This window comes from Zootoca vivipara, chromosome 6 (genome assembly GCF_965207765.1).
Source record: "Zootoca vivipara chromosome 6, rZooViv2.hap1.1, whole genome shotgun sequence".
Taxonomy (NCBI): domain Eukaryota; kingdom Metazoa; phylum Chordata; class Lepidosauria; order Squamata; family Lacertidae; genus Zootoca; species Zootoca vivipara.
In genome coordinates this window covers 55,799,717-55,817,374 of record NC_142589.1, presented here as the reverse complement: position 1 = coordinate 55,817,374, position 17,658 = coordinate 55,799,717, and the positions used below count along the sequence as shown (strand labels likewise).

The 17,658-nt window shown below is 45.5% G+C and overlaps 1 protein-coding gene across 1 annotated transcript in view; it reads right to left on the bottom strand.

The window, feature by feature from the left end:
• The window catches only part of ADGRB2 (adhesion G protein-coupled receptor B2), a 163,314-nt gene that overhangs the window by 54,446 nt on the left and 91,210 nt on the right, over positions 1-17,658 (bottom strand). The window contains exons 5-14 of the mRNA XM_088672247.1: positions 17,213-17,377; positions 10,107-10,271; positions 8,198-8,299; positions 5,081-5,187; positions 3,989-4,183; positions 2,887-2,955; positions 2,700-2,808; positions 1,950-2,096; positions 913-988; positions 718-820 (exon numbers count right to left, since the gene is read on the bottom strand). Of these exons, the coding sequence (XP_088528373.1) occupies positions 718-820; positions 913-988; positions 1,950-2,096; positions 2,700-2,808; positions 2,887-2,955; positions 3,989-4,183; positions 5,081-5,187; positions 8,198-8,299; positions 10,107-10,271; positions 17,213-17,377 (1,238 nt within the window). The remainder of the gene's footprint in view (positions 1-717; positions 821-912; positions 989-1,949; positions 2,097-2,699; positions 2,809-2,886; positions 2,956-3,988; positions 4,184-5,080; positions 5,188-8,197; positions 8,300-10,106; positions 10,272-17,212; positions 17,378-17,658) is intronic.

Sequence of the window (17,658 nt, the reverse complement as noted above, 5' to 3'; positions counted from 1 at the left end):
CTTGAAGGGCAGGATAGAAACATCCTTAATAACGAAAGATCTTCATCATCTGATTCAAAGGAGAATTCTTACTCCTTAATAAATACTTTTTAAAAAGAAGAAGAAGCTTCCATGCTGAGAAAAAAATACATTGAGCCATGTAATATTTTTCTTCTTTTCTTTTTCCGAGATGTCTTATTAAAGAGGATTTTCCCTTGACAAAAATATTTTCAGATTTCACAGGGAATAAATACCAGACTGTGTTGCTGTTTCTTTTTGTGCTCATTTCTCTGTTTATTAATAATTCTTTTTGTTCCACAATTGTTGTTTTTCTCCCTGACCACCAACCCCCCCAAAGACAAATGGGGGGGGGCACGTCTCCCCCTACCTTGCCAGACATATATTGTTTTCATTAGGGAAATTCACTTTCCCTTGAAACCCAAGGCTGATTTCTACTTGAAATTCTGTGATTATGGGTATTTTGTACCAACTATGTTTGAGGGGAACACAAGTCACCTCCATTATCCAGTTTTTGTTGTATGCTGAAGATAGACCTCTTCATGCTGTCTCTTGAAAGACATATATTTTAGGACACACTCTACTTGTGACTTAAATTTGTTTTAAAGTGTTTTAATGTTGTATTTCACATTGATGTGATTTTCCCTTGGACCTCATAGTGAAGGGCAGGCAGTAATTGCTATGGACACTACTACTGCAGGAGAACCTTATAGCACTTACATTGATGATATGGGACAACTCCACCATGATCAAGGGCTCCATGGCCTTGGTTGGGGGCTTCACCGTCACCGTGAGAACTTTGGACATGACAGCCAGGGGACTTCTGTGGGTGGAAGAGAAACAGGTTGTTCGCAAACAATCCTTTTGGCATTTGAGTGTGTGATGTCATGCCATGCCACCTCCACAGCCACTCACCTAGGAGGAGGCAGGATTAATCCCAATGTGCGATACAAGATGGCACCAATGACAAAATAAGATGATTCATCTGTTTCTGCAGAGAGATATGGAGGAGGGAGGAAAGAACAGCATTGATTTAGGTTGTGGTTAGAGACGGTTCTAGACCAGCTCATACTAGTTGATGGGGGAAGCTCATTTGGGCTTGAACTGGGATGAGCTAGCTCAGGGCAAGTTAATTTGGTTTTGCTTGAATTAAGCTGGTTAAGGTTGGCCACATTTTATGCTATGGTTCGGTTATGCTCCCAGTGAGGTTACTGGGAATATGACGAGGTCTGCAGGGTGTTACACCCCAACTCTCCTGAGATTATCATTCTCCTCACAAAGATGTACAGGAAGGGGAGTGCTGAAATGGCTGCTCACACTCCACCCCATTCCAAGTCAGGCCATTGTTTCATCTGGCTATGTATTCTCCACACTGATTGGCAGCTTTGCAGGGTTTCAGGCAGGGAACATTCCCAGTTTTACCCTGGAATATTATCCATGCAAATCACATGCTCTAACAGTAAGCTACAGCCATTCCATTGTTACAACAAGGCCAGTATTATTTACACGGACAGGTAGTGGCTCTCTGGGGTATAATCCTGGAGTCTTTTCCTGCCCCACCTTAAAAAATCATGCATTTAATCTGAGGCTTTTTGTGTGCCAAGCGTGTGAGCTTTGCCCCTTTCTCTCCAGGAAGAATCCAGGCTCTCTTAGCTCTCTCTTCAAAGAATGTTTAAAATCCAGAGATAGAACGAGAGATCTAAGAAGCTTCCAAATTCCAGGGTCACAGAACAGTACAGGGGTGTAGGAACACAGGAAGTTGCCTTATACCAAGTCAGACCATTGTTCCATCAAGCTCAGTATTGTCTACCCTGGCTGCTAGGCTTTTACACAACTCTCCAGTGTTTCAGACAGGAGTCTCTCTCTCAGCCCTACCTGGAGATACCAGGGGCTGAACCTGGGACCACTGAGCCGTAGCCCTTCCCCAACACACACGGACACAGACCACATACCAGATGAGGAGAGGCTGAGCACTTCCTTGGGGATGAAGATCTTATCCTCAGAGTGGCGGGCCCAGTCTTTCATTCCACGCCGGCCCTTCATGGGGAAGTTGATGTCACTGGAGACAGCAGAAACCGGCTCTCTCTGGATGCTGATTACTGCCAAGGGTGGGAGAAAGAAAGTGGGGAGGGGAGGGGGTCACTACTGGGTATTGTGGGGGGACTCATTTTGCCCCTCTCCCAACACAACAGACCTCTAGATCCTCAGTGGTGGAGGGACCAAGCCTAGTATGCTAATTGGGACAATGGGGACAGTGGACTGAGAGCCCCCTTGACCGCAAGTGAATGTGAGTGTTATTCCCTATCATTTTTTAAGTCTGTGGACATTACCTAAATAATTACATTGTTTCTGTAGTGCTTTTGACATTCCCCTTCCATTGAAATGCCTGTAAATTAATGCTGTAATCAATTACATTAGTTTTGGCCATAGCAGATAGTAAGACAAGATGTGGGTTGTAGTAGAAGCTGAACTGTAGTGGAATGGAGGCAGAGCTGATTGCAACGAATGCAGGACTGGATGGAAGTTGCTGCCACCATACTCGCCACCATACTCAAGAAGGCCTAGCAAGTGACCTCAAGGACCCTGGACTGGAGCAGGCACAACCTCCAAGACTGTGGACTTGGTGTACAAGCACCCTGCCCTGTTCCCTTCCCTACAACCAAGCAAGTAAGCCGTCCCTCCATTCTCTTCCAGCCACTCACCCAAGTTGTCCGTGACGATGAGGGAACTCTGGAAGGCCTTGAGTGCATCTCCAACCAGGTGGATGAAATCCTCCACCACCTTCATCAGGAGCACAGAGCCAGGCATGACCTGTGAGGCAGAAGGAGGTGTTAAAACAGGCTGGGGGTCCCCACAGCCTAGCCCTGCACACAAGGCATGTCAGCTCACCTGCTGTGCATCTTCCCACTTCTCCCTGTTTTCCGCATCCACCATGTAACTGACGACTTGGAAGAACCGCTGTGGGAGGAGAGGAGAGGTTGAAGTGCAGGCGTTGGGAAGCCTCCAGCTGTCAACCTTCACCAACCTGGCACCCTGCAGATGCTTTGGACTACAGCTCCAATTAGCTCTAGCACATTGCTGGCTGGAGTTAATCAAAGATGTAGTAAAAAACATCTGGAGAGTATTAGGTTGGCGAAGAACGCTGTATTGAAAATTGATCTTGTGGGTAGGCAGGAACCCTCTTGAGAAATACTGCTAGTCATGAACACTGTTTTTCTTTTGCTTTGCTTTCTGCTAAAATGTTCATTTCAAATATTAGCTGATATCATCATGTGTGTATTAAATGATTCAGCTCAGCAGGAACATCCATAACCTCAACGTTTTGCAGTTGGTAAATTATATTAGGCAATTTCCCTCAGCTTCTGGCAGGGGAGAGGGAAGAAGCCTTAGTGCGCAGGGATGAGTGTGAAACTGTGCAGGCAGCACCTGGCAAAATCTCAAGGAAATGGCTAAGCAGAGTTTCTAGTGGTAAGAGGAGGAACATAACTGCTACAAGTCACTTAATGCAAAATAAGCAGATCTCTGCCAGCCTGTTTGATCTGAAAAAAATATGCAAGTCACAAAATATTGCCTTTCTTGTGGAAGAATTTGGTTGTGTTTGAAAGACATCTGGAATCATGGCTTCTTGTGGCTACTACTGCCTATGAGGGACACTGGACTAATTATAACACATTTATTCTTTTGGCCTGCAAAAAAATTGTGATGGAAATTTTGGCTCAAAATTTGCCTGGGGGGGTGCAGACAAAAATGCATTTTAGGAGAAAATATTTAAATGTGCATTTTTGTGTGTTTTTTTTTTAAAAAAAATCATAGAAAGAGAGACAGAATGGACTCATGACTGAACATATGGAAAACTGACACTAACAGGAAATTGGCTGATTTGTCCATCCCTGACTCCCTGTCATATAGTGAGGCAAACAAGCCTCTTTTGTTACAAAGGCCCTGTGCAACAAGTGCCTTGAACCTACATCTTTCCCAGCCAGAATGGTACCTGAACATCGTCTGAGGAAGGGATGTAGGTGGCTCTCTTGTAAGTGTCTGTGACATTGCGCAGGATCTCCACTGAGAAGAGCAGGTCTCCACTATAGTACGTCTTCCGAGCTACAAGCTCCAGCAGGCCACGGACCACCTGAGACATTCCCTCACCTGCCAGCATGCGCTGCCCCTTGGCCAAATGCTCTCGGAGCTTTAATCAGATGAGGGAGTGTGGGAAGAGAGAGAAAGAGATGGAGAAAGATAAGGTTGGGGATGGAGTAGGATCTGTGTGCCATTAGACATTGAGAGACCCTGAGTGGACAAGGCCCATTGTAATTCAGTGGAAGAGCAGCACACCTGGTTTGCATGCCCAAGGCTCCTGTTTCAATCCCCAGGAATGCCAGTGAAAAAAGGATTTCATGTAACAGGTCTGCCAATGCAGATCAGCTTCCACCCTCCCAGTGCCCGCCAGGTGTTTTGGACTTTATAACTTCCATCAGTCCCAACAAGCATGGCCAGCTGGCTGGCTGGGGCTGATGGGATCTGTACCTCAAAACATCTCGAGGGCACAAAGCTGGTGAAAGCTGGTACAGATAATACGAAGATAAACGTGTCAACAGACTACATCAGTATACGGCAGATCCTGGGACTAAGGGCTTGTTTCTGAGCAGGCACACATAGGATTGCATGTTCCTGTGATAATTACTTAATTAAATACTTCCCCAACACATTTTGCACTACCTTTGCCAGGGGAGAATGCAAATCCATACACACATACTTGCCCACCAACAACCTCATCGCTGAAAATGCCAGCATCAGTCATCATTGATTTGATTGGTACCTTAACTGATTTTGCCTATTGCATTTTCTGTGCAGTTTGTGCACCCCTTTCCATGCTCAGCAGCACCTGTCCCACCCCTACATCAACCCCCTCCCCCATATATATATATATATATATATATATATATATATATATATACACACACACACACACACACACACACACACACACACACACACACACGATAGGGAAAGGGCTGAGACTGTAGCCAAAAGGAATAAAAAGGGAAGAGAGAAGGTCTGTTTGCCAGCCAGAGTCTGCACCTACTGAGAGATGTAAGTATCGGTACTCGTGCGAGATGCAGCGTGCGAAGCTGGGCGTGCCCCAGAAAGCCACACCTTGGGAGTTGAGCAAGCACCGCCGGCTGGCAGACCCTAGGAAAGAAGGTAAACCAACAGGTAGCACTTGTGGCTGAAGGTGCCCCAAATGCCCAGCCACCTCCAGCCCAGTCCCCAGGAAGAAGCCCCAAACAAGGGGGTGTTTGTGACAGGAAATGGGCTGAACTTTGAAGGAGAAGGGCCCCTGGTGGTCCTTTTAGGCTCACAATCTGCCCAGTAAGGCATATTTATGCATGTACTTTTTGGGATCCCATCCTTTGCCATAAATCCATCACTAGGCAAGTCATCATAAGCATATTATGTAAATCCCGTCACATCCAGGTACATCACAATCAAACTAAAAAAGCAATCTACCTCTTCCTACCTTTGTCAGAATAACTATCTTAAAACAAACTGAACAGCAGCTCTGGCAAAACAATTAAACACACAAAAAAGAAATGTTTTTGCCTAATACTGAAAGCTCATCAGTTTAGTGACAACCTAAATTAGGGTTGCCATACAGATATATCTGGAATACTGCAGTCAGCAGCAGTGTCCGGGCGGAAATTGCGGAAATGTCTGGGAAAATCCAGATGTATGGTAGCCCATGTTGGCAGTGCCATTTTTGCCATTTCCCCATAAAAATAGCTTCAAAGCAGATTTTTTAAAAGCAATTTTGCCCCAAAAGCTCAACAACAAAGAGCTCAACAACTTTTCTGCCCGGATATTCACTTTTGAAATATGGCAACCCTAGCCTAAATCTCCTCAGGAAGTATGTTCCACTATTGGAGGAGGACTCTCCACTGAGAAGGACCTATGATTCTGACTTTAGCCACAGAGGCTGCCCCCAACAGCTCTCGACCCATGAACAGGGGTCTGTGCTCCCAAACCATCTAGGGTTTTATAGACCAGCACTTTGAACTGAACTTGGCAGCCGATGCGGTTACAGAAACAAGCAGGGCAGATCTGTCAAGACTGGTGGTACATGATCTCATGCAATCTCTGGGGCATCTTTAAGAGCAGCCCCACATAGAGCATATTACAATAATCAAGTCTGGAGATTATTAGGGGACTGATTATTATGGTCAAGCTATCAGAGTTTAGGAGCAGCCACAGCTGGCCAACTAGATGGCGTTGGAAACAGCCACACAACACTGCAGCCAACTGAGCCTCTAGCAACAAGGTAGACTCAAGGAATGCACTCAGACTACAAACTTGGCCTTTCAGAAGGAGTGCAACCACATCCAGAAGGGGCTGATCACCCAGTCCTTGGACCCCCAAACCACCAATCCATAGCACCTCCATCTTGTCAGGATTAGACTTCAGTTTATGGTCCTCATCCAGCCCACTATCACCCCAAAATGCAGATTTACCACCTGAAGAGCTTCATCTAATTTTGATGCAAAAGACAAAACTCCCACCTGCATCCCACTCATGGAACTCCCCTGGTGCCCACATTGTTTTTCAGGAGCCAGGAAAGGACCTTTTGATGTTCCCAGGCTTTGTAGTCCTGATCTATTTGAAAAGTTGTAAAGCCCTGTTGTAAAATGCAAATGTCTCAGTAATGCCAGCCTGGAGCTGACACACCTAAAAAAGGAGAAAAACACCTCACTGCCTTTTAACCCTAGCATGAGCAACAGGCATTGAATGCAGCTATTACTCTGCTCTGCTGCTCCCCAGACAAAGCTTAAGTTTTCTCCAGAAAGCTAGTTTATTTGGGTGAACATTTTGCAACTCCTTACATCCCTTGGCCCTGTCCTGCTCCTCACTATTCCTATTGAAGACTGTTATCTTTAAACCCCCCTCCCCACTAAAACCCCCCCTCTCTTTCCAACTATGTTTGTAAATGTGCTTATTATGGGGCTTGAATAAAAACATTTAAAATATTGTACCTTTAATAGACATTCTCAGCAGACCATGGCACAGACATGGACTCCAGACCCAGAGAGGTCAGGCCTCTAGCACCATCTAATTATTTTATACAATGTGATGCTCCTGGCTTCCCCATGTGCAGCGCTGAGGACAAGCTTTGCACACTGCATTCTATTTCAGTGTGGGCTTCTTTCTCCCTTAGCAACTGAGCTATTCTTTCAAGTAGTAGTGTTTATTTCTATTAAGAAACCCCAATAATGTAGAAATTGCATGCAGCCAGATATGTGCCTTTTTCAACGCTGTTAAATGTGCAAGTGCCCACAAATCTGCAAGGGGAGCAGAGGGAATATTCAAAAAGACATATTCATTGGAGGCTTGCAAAATTTTGCAACGGAAGCTGGAAAGAGGTTTTGGTTTTAATGAGGAGGTAAACATATGTGCAATCTGATTTCTTTAGTATTAAGATAAACATGGGTGAGGAATGAAATGCAGGGCAATGCCCAAGAACTGGGGAGTTGCCAAGAGTTGTACCAAGATAGCCTTGCCAACTTGGTGCCATCTGAATTGTACTACAACTCCCATCAGCCTCATCCAGTAGCTGGGGATAGGAGTTGTGGTCCAAAACATCTGGAGAGCACCAGGTTGGTGAAAGATTCAGTAAAAAATATCACAGGGGGGTTAGCAACTACCTTGGGACAGTTCTACTTTTGGGACTGAAGAAGCCAATCATCTTGCCGCACAAACCAGAGCAGAACCATGTACAGTGGAACCTCAACGTGATCTATGTGGGAGACACGTTCGCAACGCGCAGTGTTCTCAACCTGCAGCGTCGTGTCTGCACACACACGTGACGCAATTCGGCACTTCTGTGCATGCACAAAGTGCAATTTAGCGCTTCTGCGCATGAGTGAGCGCCGAAACCCAGAAGTAACCTATTCCGGTACTTCTGGGTTTGGAGCATCCGTAACCAGAAAGCGTGCAACCTGCAGTGATCGCAACCCGAGGTATGACTATAGCTGAAATCTGCTTAGCTAGTGCAGACATCCCTTATGAAGTGGCAGTGCCTTCAGTTCTCAGCAGGAAACTCATGCTGGCAGGTAGACCTTCAGGTCACCTCCTTTCATCTTGCTGTCTGTTACCCACAAGGCTTCATTCTGCTTAAAAAATGTGGATCCGCACCCATGCAGCTGCCTACCTGTAGCATTGGATGGGCATTTGTTGTAGACAATCTCACCAGCAGCAGCTTTCTTCCAAGTCATCAACATCACATACTCGTCTTTGCACATTTCATGGTAGGCTGTGGGAGGAACACAAGAGGAGCCTTGATGTTGTTGGGTCAGATCAAAGGCCTGTCTAGTGTAGCAACCAGATGCCCTCTGGGAAAGTTGAATTTTCCAACTTTCAAATTGCAAAAATGAGGGGTGCTAAAAAGCTGTAAAATGACTTGGGAATTCGAAAGATGTTTTGGTTAAATTAATATAATTTAGTTTTGCTTGGGAAGTAAATGTGTGTACAATAGAAAACATTAAAAATGATTGCCAATTACTTGCAGTTGTTATCATAACCATCATCATCATTGTTGTTGTTGTTATTTATCATTATGTGACGTTTTCAGAAGGCAAAATTAAAATTCTTTCATTTTCCAAAAGCAGTTTATGTGTTTCTTAATCAAACGTAGACTTAAATGTTGTTTAATTAAAAAAAGTAATAGCAGATTCCTCACACCTGAAAGCGTATTTTTTAATGATCCCCTTGCTGAAGAAATTTGCAAAAAATTAAGCTTAACCCCCTAAAATGACACACGCTACTTTGGGAAGTCCACAAGAAGGAAATGAGTGCCTTGCATGAAACCTCTCCTGCTATTGTTCTCCCATGATGGGTATTTGGAATCATCGTGACTAATAGCCACTGAAAAGAGGGCATCAGCTGAACTGCTTAGGAGTATGAGATAAACTGTGAATTCAGGAACAGCATTTTCAGCAGCGGAACTAGTTTTGTTCTCTGTAGCAACCTAATTTAGGGTGGGAGGGGAGCGTTGCTGCTATTGTTAAACGACCAGGAGTTAGATAACCTCCTTTTTAATCAGCATTTTAGTGTTCATTTCTCCTCATATACACATTTTCCCATGCAATTATGCCTAACATAATGTTTCTTCACTTATATATGCATTTCTATGCACGATTCACCCCAGTATATGCATTTTTGTATACACAACTTGGGTGGTGAGCTACATTGCTAAATTCAAAGACCTGTGAATTTCAAACGGTCGTTGTGTTTCGGTTTGCATATTGTTTCAGAAAGCGGTATTAGGTAGGTTTGCCTTTCAATGGGAACTCAGCTGAATCCATACTTGATTAAATTTGAATAGGCTGATGGTTCGCTCAGCATAGCAGGTGTGTGTATGTATCAAGTGAGCAAAGCCACAATTTTTTAAAAAAATTTTGAGGAATGTATGCATGCATGCATTTTGATAGACTTTTTGGATAAGAGAGTTTGCTGTACTTAAGGGGGGGGGGACAACCAGATTGTCAGAAGCAGGAATGGAGAGCATACTTGAACCCTGGGCCTTCTGGGACTTGCTAATTTGACCAGATAGAAGCCAAAAACCATGATCCTAGAATTCATACCAGATCCTGCAAATCTAGGGCCTTCATGATGTCTGTCAATCACAAAACATGAATGCCTTGTCTCTTTATTACCTTCTCTTCCTTAGCAGCCTGGGCCCACACAGTCCTAGGTGGCTCACTAGAGGTTAATTCATCTCCCCAGAAACCCTAAAATAGAGCTGTGGGGAGGGAATGGGAGAAGGGAACTGAGAGATGGGGCAACACATACCAAATGGGGAGGTGATATGCAAATATACAAAAATGCAGATAGGCAGCACACCCTGTTAGGGGTGGTGGGGAGGCAGAAAAAGTGAAGGACCAATGGAAGGATGGGCTGCTCACATGACACAATGAGAGTGAGTCCTTTTAGTATGAATGAATGAATGAATCCTTTTGTTAGAGGAAAGGCGAGGACCTCTTGTGACTTTCCAGAACAAACTGGGATGTCTGGTGGAGCAGTGCCTGGGAAGGACTCAGCCAGGTAGCAAGGCCAGTTACCTGGGCATTTCTTCTCGTTGCATGTCTTGACTTCCTCCCCACTGCCCTCGCATGGGTAGCCTTGCACGCCCGTCCCCTGGCACATGCGGAAGCGTCTCTGCCAGCCCGTATCGCACGTCTTGGAGCACAAACTCCAGTGGTTCCATGGGCCCCACTTGCTATCAGCTTCAGTTCAGGGGAGCAGAAAGGAAGAATTAGTAGACTTTTCTAAACCATCTCTCACTCTCTCACACACCCTCCCAATTTAGAGTCATTTTGACAGAATGGCAAGGAGATACAAGAAGTCCTTCTTTATCATTGGGATGCAACTGTGCCGGCTGATAATTACTTTAATCAAATATTCCACAGATGATTAAACGCATTTATCAATAATTCAGATCTCATTTAAGCTAAAATGCCCCCTCTCCCCTTCCCAACCAGGCCATGACCGCAAGGGTGCCCTTTAACAAATGGGATTCATTTTCATTCCTCAGGAGGCGAGTTTCTTTCAAGGTTCTGAATCCTGCAGATTTCAACCAGCTTGAGTAGCAGAGTTTAATGTGCCTTGCTACCAAATGCAGTAAGAGACAACACCACGTCAAGAACTGACAAGCAACCAGCTGGCCAGATCTGGATCCAGGTTTCCCACATTCAAAGCCAGCACAAAAGCCTCCATTTCCCCAAATTTCTGTTGATAGCAGAGGCACGCTTTCCTTGAATTAAAACTGGAAGCACCCTTCATCATCTACCACCAAAAAGGCTGTGCAAGAATTGCCCATACTTGGAGGAGTGGAGCCACACCTTAGTTTCTGTGTGTTCTAGGCATGCATCCTCTGAGAGATCATTGCCTCTTGACTGAATGGCCCAGAATCTTCTGCCTCCACTGGAGACTGATTGCTCTGGCCTTGCCTTCTTCCAGTGACTCACACAGAGAAACAGTGGGAGGCCTCTTCCACAGGTGGGCAATTATATTGCTTCTCTGCATCAGGAATGATCCAATATTACCTAATATAGAGGTGCAGTAGATTGCTCACGTATGGCAGAGGCAGATTGGAAGAAAGCTAGGCTGACGCAGGAAACCCTTCAGAGACACAATGGGCAGTTTCATTTATGGGTATATACTTTGGGCATGGAGGAGCCTTTTCTCATTATTTCAGGGGTTGCCAGCCTTTTTGAGCCAGTGAGGGCATTTAAAATATCATGGGCTAGGAGTCACACAAAAGGTCTCATGGAGCGTGGCATTACACAAAATGACTGCCGTTTCCAAAGAGCAGAAAAGGAGACAGGACCAAAGTTTTTCCCCCCTAATGAGCAGCTAGACGCGTTTTGTGCAATGTCAAAAAAGGGTGCAGGGTGAAATAAGCTTTTGCACAGTTGGGTATATGGGATTTAACAAGGAGCTGGGTAGTTTCTAAAAAAGGTAGATGAGAAAAGATAAAAAGAAACAGAAAATGAAGATGTATGCTGGTTCCTTTCAAATCTTCATAACCTTGTCTTAATCGTGCATTATGGGACCAATTACTTGACTAGTCAAACACATTTATTGACCCATATTGAACTTTAATGAAACAATACCTGTATATATAGATATAAAATCATAATGTATCACCACAAAACAAACACAGAACAAAAGATCACACAGTTGTGCCATTGGGCCCCCTTTCCCATTATGCTGAGTATCTATGATTCTATGTTAAATTTTATTATGATTCAAGATGGCCAAATTGTCTGGGACTGGAGGATGTGAGTAGTTTTGCTCTGGAAAAAAACCCACACCCTTAAACATAGCTACAAAATTTGTGTTGGTAGCACTGGCAGAGGAAGGGGGTGACATCGCCCCCCCCGCCCCCATGGGACACTTGCCGCAGGCGATGACCCCTGGAACGCTTGCCCTGCCCCCAGGTGCACAGCATGTGCACCCCTCCGGGGGCGAAAGCAGCTAGCTCCGCCTCTGATTGGTTGCTGGTGTGTGATGCACAGCTATTGTAGTGGGTGATGGTGGTGAATTGCTGGGTGCCACCACCAAGTCCTGCACGGGAGCTAGTTTTGCACCAACAGTCTTAGTTGTATATTTCTTCATTCTTATAGTGCTACCAGAACAGTCTTGGCAAAAGGAAGGAAGTTTTAGGTTGAAAACATATACGGAATATTAGCATCTGAGGTGGCTGAATTGAATGCATGCGTTGAAAGAAAGCGGTATAACCAATTTTCCTCCTTTGCCTCTATCTAAACATCCCTACTGACACAAACTATGTGTTTGTCTCAGCCAGCAAGAAACTATTTTCTAGGGGAAAGTGGTGCAATTCAGTGTTCAGCCAACTGTGGTCCCCAAACTGTCTCCAGCCGTTTCAGTTCTCCTCAGGCCTTGACGTGACTCCTTGCTGCTCAGCCTCTCAGCAGAACCTAAAACTGGTAGCGCAGCTATTTCTCTATATTTCAACAGGGAGCTTGGCAATTCCCGCCAGTCTCACATAATCAGACTTGTTTGGAATGGGCTCAAAGGGTCATTTAGTCCACCCTCCTTCAATACAGGAATCAGAGCTAAAGAATCTCCTTCCAGCTCTTTATGGAAGCTCCTTGTTCTTCTTTCTCCAACCCCTCCATTTTCTATTCTTGATCATAACAGCAGATGCAACAGAGGACAGGCCCTTTCCTATGGGTCATACAACAGTTCCTAAGATTCCTGGAGCTTTGTTCCTGTTTGACAGTATTTTGTTCTTCACCTGCCATGGAGAACTAATCATTGAAGATGACTCATCTCTAATATTAAAGACTTCTGGAAAGTTCAGTTTACTGAATGGCAACACCTTAGAGAATCTCAGACTGACACAAGAAGGCCTCTCTCCCTTCCTCTGCCAGGCCCCACAGACTGCAAGGCTTTACAGGACGGAATAGGTAGGGCAAGAAGCACGAGGCAAACTGAAGCCCCAGACAGACTCAAGGACAGGCAGATACATTGATATTAATAGGTTTGTGTCCTGGGCCTTATTCCAGACAGTGTTGTAAATAATACATGGGTTAGAGGTAACAACTTTTCAGTCTTTGAGCAGCCATTTTGTGAAGGTGCTCCATTAACCCTCAGTACAGAATCTCCATCATATTTTACAAGGAAAACAGTCGTTTTGTAATAGGAGGCAAATTCTAGTCATTTGTGGTGAGGGCACAGCTTCAGTTATGCTTTGTGGGGAAAGGGAATCAATACAGGTTAAGGAAGGGAGATAATATCTTCCTCAAAATAACTGGAGGAGGGGATTCTTTTCAAGGCAACTCTGTTTTCTTGCTCCCTCACTATCTTTTTCATTTCCCCAAATTTCCTGTTTGTCCTCCGTTCACTGTTATTTATTCTTCTTGTCTCTTTCTCTGTAGATTCTTATGTTCTCTTCCCTCTTTCGTGTTATTTCTGTCAGTTACAGAAAGTTTGCGAGTGGGAAGTGTTCTGCCTGCTTGTGCAGTGGGGAAGGAGCTTAGAATAAACCCTGGAGAAAATCACAGGGTGGTATGCAAACATGCCCCTCTTTGGCCACCCCATTAATGGAGGGAGAAGCTCTTACATCGATGTTTGCTCGCAGAGAGAAGCTCTTTGCACCTCTGCTCAAAATGGAGGGATGGACATCCAGTGCAATGTGGACATGTTCAGTGCAGGAGAGGCTGCGCCAGTGCAAACAGGAACTGAGCAGGAAGAGCAAACGGTCTCTGGTGCTTTGTGAATTTTTGAGAGGGTATTTTCTGATACCTTTATGCAGGTAGCATAGGAGGCACCGGGGGGGGGCACACTGATGAGCCCTGCAGTTGTGTTTATCAGGGACACAATAGTAGCTCTCTTCTGGCACAGTTGGGGAACGATTGATCCAGCCTCCTCTACACAGCACCAGCTTGTCTTTGCTTCTGCCTTTAAATCCCATCTCCTCTGCCAGTGCTATTGCCCTTTTCCTAAGCATTTCAGGATTCAGGTGTGGGCCCCCTCCAATGGAGAAACAAACTCCTAGTGCACAGCCTGATAGCACATAATGTTCTATATGTTCAATGAGTTTTGTTTCATTTTTTAAAATGGAAGAACACTTGAACTTGGCAAGCCCACCCCACTCTCATGCCTGCAGTGGTCAGAATAAGGCTTTTACCTTATTTTACTTGTGGTCAAGCCCTGATTCTCTATATTTAAAACTATGTTTGAGCCTATCTGGGCTGGGCAAAAGTTTTGCTCCCACAGCCCACTGGCAAATCCTCCATGAGCCAACCAAATCCCACTGGCAAATCCTCCATGAGCCAACCAAACCACCCACCTCAAGTGGGTTCCTGTCTTTCTGCATACTGAGATCCTCTTTGGGGCCATCTTTACAGGTCAGCATGAGAAACCGTCCCCAATAGATACAGCCAGGGCTCAAGGTCACAAAGAAGCAACGTCAGGGCCAGCTCTAGGTAGACCCTCGGTGGCGTGGTGTGCCAGGGTGGCAGGCCGGTAGGCAAGGCGCCACGCGGCAAAGCCATGCGGAAACCATGCTGCGTCCTGCGAGTGCGGGGGTGCCGGAGCGATCTCCGCCCCTCAGCGCCAGGGCGGCCAACCTGCTCGAGACTGCCCTGAGCAACGTATAGATAGCAGCACCCACGATACTGTTTTACTCTTTTTGCTCTGCCTGTCCATCCGAGATGCTCTTATGCAGCATTTAAAGGTCAAGAGGCTTTTTGTACAGGGAAACCTTTTTTGCTTAAAGGCTGAGCCAGTATGAGCAGGAAAGGCAATGTTGAAATTCAAAGGCATAGCAGAACCATGATGCAGAGAGCTTTTCACAATTCTTCATTTCAAAGCCCACCTTTCCCCCAAGGAGGTCAAGGCAGTGTAAATGGTTCCATCCAGCCACCATTTTATTGTCACAACAACCAGCAAGTGTGCGCTAGCCAACCCATTTCTTGAACTGAAATGAAAATTGCAGTAGATTGGCCACAGGATCGATCTCATAGATAGCAAGCCAGATTTAGATCAGGGAGGTCAGAGTTCAAGTCTGGCTTCTGTCATATTTACTATGTGAACTATTGCAAACTATGAACATCCCAGAGTCTGAAGCAGGTTTGCAAATTTAAAAACCAGTGAATAAGAACAGATATTGCTTTGGTCACCTGCAAAAAGAAGAAGAAGAAGAAGCCCCAGTCCTGTTGGCTAGGGCTAGCGATGGAAGGATCAGTCAATATTGGTTGACTCAGTTTCTCATTTTTCTTATTTTAAATTGAATTCTTCTCATTTCAGCAGCAGTTTGCAAATTTTGTTTTAAATCCTCATGAAAATTCTTCAGTGTTTTTGTACGAATTTCTCCCAATAAGCGCATGTGGTATGCAGTTTTGACTAACGTACACACTTTTGCAAGCAATTTATAATAATATAATGTATTTTTGAATGTTATTTTCACTAATATATTTATTTTTAGGCACACTCCCCCCCCCCTAATATATGTCTTTTTTTGTAAACAGTGCTTGGTTGGAGAACTGCATCGCAAAATTAGGGAAGGTGTGAATTTGATGGACGATGGTGTTTTGGTTCTCATATTTTGTTTTGGAAAGAGTGAGTTTGATAGATTCACCTTTAAATGTGAGTTTTATAAAATTTCTCCTCCGCCACTAGTTGCGGCTGATGGCAGTTGTACTCCAAAACATCTGGAGGCACCAACTTGGCATAGGCTGGCTTCAGAGATTTCATGACCCTACAACCAATCCACTTGTTGATTTCAGGTCTCCATCACTGGCTGTCACTCCTCAATAAAAATTGACAAATGAAAATTGATGCCAGAGGGGGAAGAGGAGGCAGAAGCCGGGGGCCATCTGTCACTGCCGCTGGATGACTGGCGTCTCTGAACCCGCCGTATTAGGAGCAGCGGCTTTATGGAGAGCAGCTGTCGCTCCAGACAGATTGGCAGAGCACGGGGCTGACGTCAAAGGCCTGCCTTGCCAAGCTTGAGCTTGTGAAAGTCAGACGAGGAGCTGGGTGGGAGCAATCCCAAGGTCTGCATCACAGTAGCAAGACAGGACTTTAAAGTCTGAGAGCCGCACCTCTAGGGAAGGGCCCAGACCAAGAAGCACCCTCTTTTCTCTTCCAGTTTGTCCTTGGCCATCATCAGGGGCCTTTCACCGGGTGTCCCTGACTCCCCCAGCAAAGCTCATCTATGCCACCTCTGATGCCTTCCTTTATCTTGTTATCTTCGCTCCTGGCACAGCATGTAAATGTTAGCTCGGTTTTGCTGGATTGGCTGTGGTTCCCCTGCCCCCTGCTGTTTTAACCTGGTTGTTTTAACTATATTGCTGTTATTTTGTTTTTATAAATTGCTTCGTGATTGTTTTAAAGATTTTCATTTGATGGAAAGCCAACCTGAGAGCTAAGTTGATGTGCACACAATGATCACAGAGCAGTTTTCCATTTTTTAAAAAAATAAAGAATAAATATTCCCCTTTCCCCTGACTATGGGCAGCCGAACCCGAAATGAGACTCGGACAATTTGTGCTTCAGACTGAGGTCCCTGGAGGTCCGTGATGATCAGAGCTGGAGGCTTGGTCTTGAGTTATTTGGAGATAATTGTTCCTTATTTACTGCACTGATAAAACCACTAACTTTGTCAGGAGAAACTGTTCGCAGGGCGGTGAATTGTAATGAAAATGTTTGAGGCTAAAGCAGCTATAGCCTATGGTGCAGCAGGCAGGGGCTCTGCTGACCAGACAAAGGAGGAGACCACGCTCAGCCACTCTAGAGACTTACCAATTGCAGGTGCTGACTTTGCACACACAGATTCCTGTTCCTACCTGGAGGGGACGCCAAGGCCTTAGTGCACGCACTCTTAGGCTACATACAAGCACCAGAGGCCTCCATGTTTCTCACCCTGTGGCTTCCCAGGGAAATGACTTTCCAGAAGTTTTTGGAAGAGTTACCTGTAGTAGCTTGACCTGCCTACTCTCCTGGGAACTGGCTGCAAAAGACCCAAGCTGTGCCCACAAGCCATGGCCACACCCAAGCTAGCCATGTCCATCACTAGCATGCTGGGGATTCTCACTTAGATGTGGCGACTGGCTTTGCAGTCCCTCTGGAGCTACAACTGCAACCTTCCCCTGTCTGCTTGCCACCTGCGTATGGAGACTCGTAGCTTCCCTACCTGGACATTCGGGGTTGTAACACTCCCTGGCATCGGCATGAGCCCCCCGGCACTCTGCCCAGCCGTGAGCTGAGACGCTGCATTTGCGGGTGCGCTGCTGAGTCCCGTTGGAACACGACACCGAGCAGCGGCTCCAGGATCCCCAGTCCAGCCACTGGCCTTCCACTATTAGAGAAAAGCAGAGGGAAAAGCTCAATTAGTGCAGGATGAGGTTCCACAAGGAAATGCCCCATAAAGATGTCCCTCTGTCTCTTTTTTGGCACCCAACCAGCCCTTGTCAGCTTCTCATCCACCTCCTCTAAGGCAGGATCTTCCAACCCACATTTGCCCCATACATTAAACTCTCTTCTAGCTTAAGATTCAGTATTAGTGTAAGAATCTCCATCCCATGGCAGCTCACAGGGCCAACTCCAATTGATAACTGGCCAGTTCTCCTGCCTACCCAC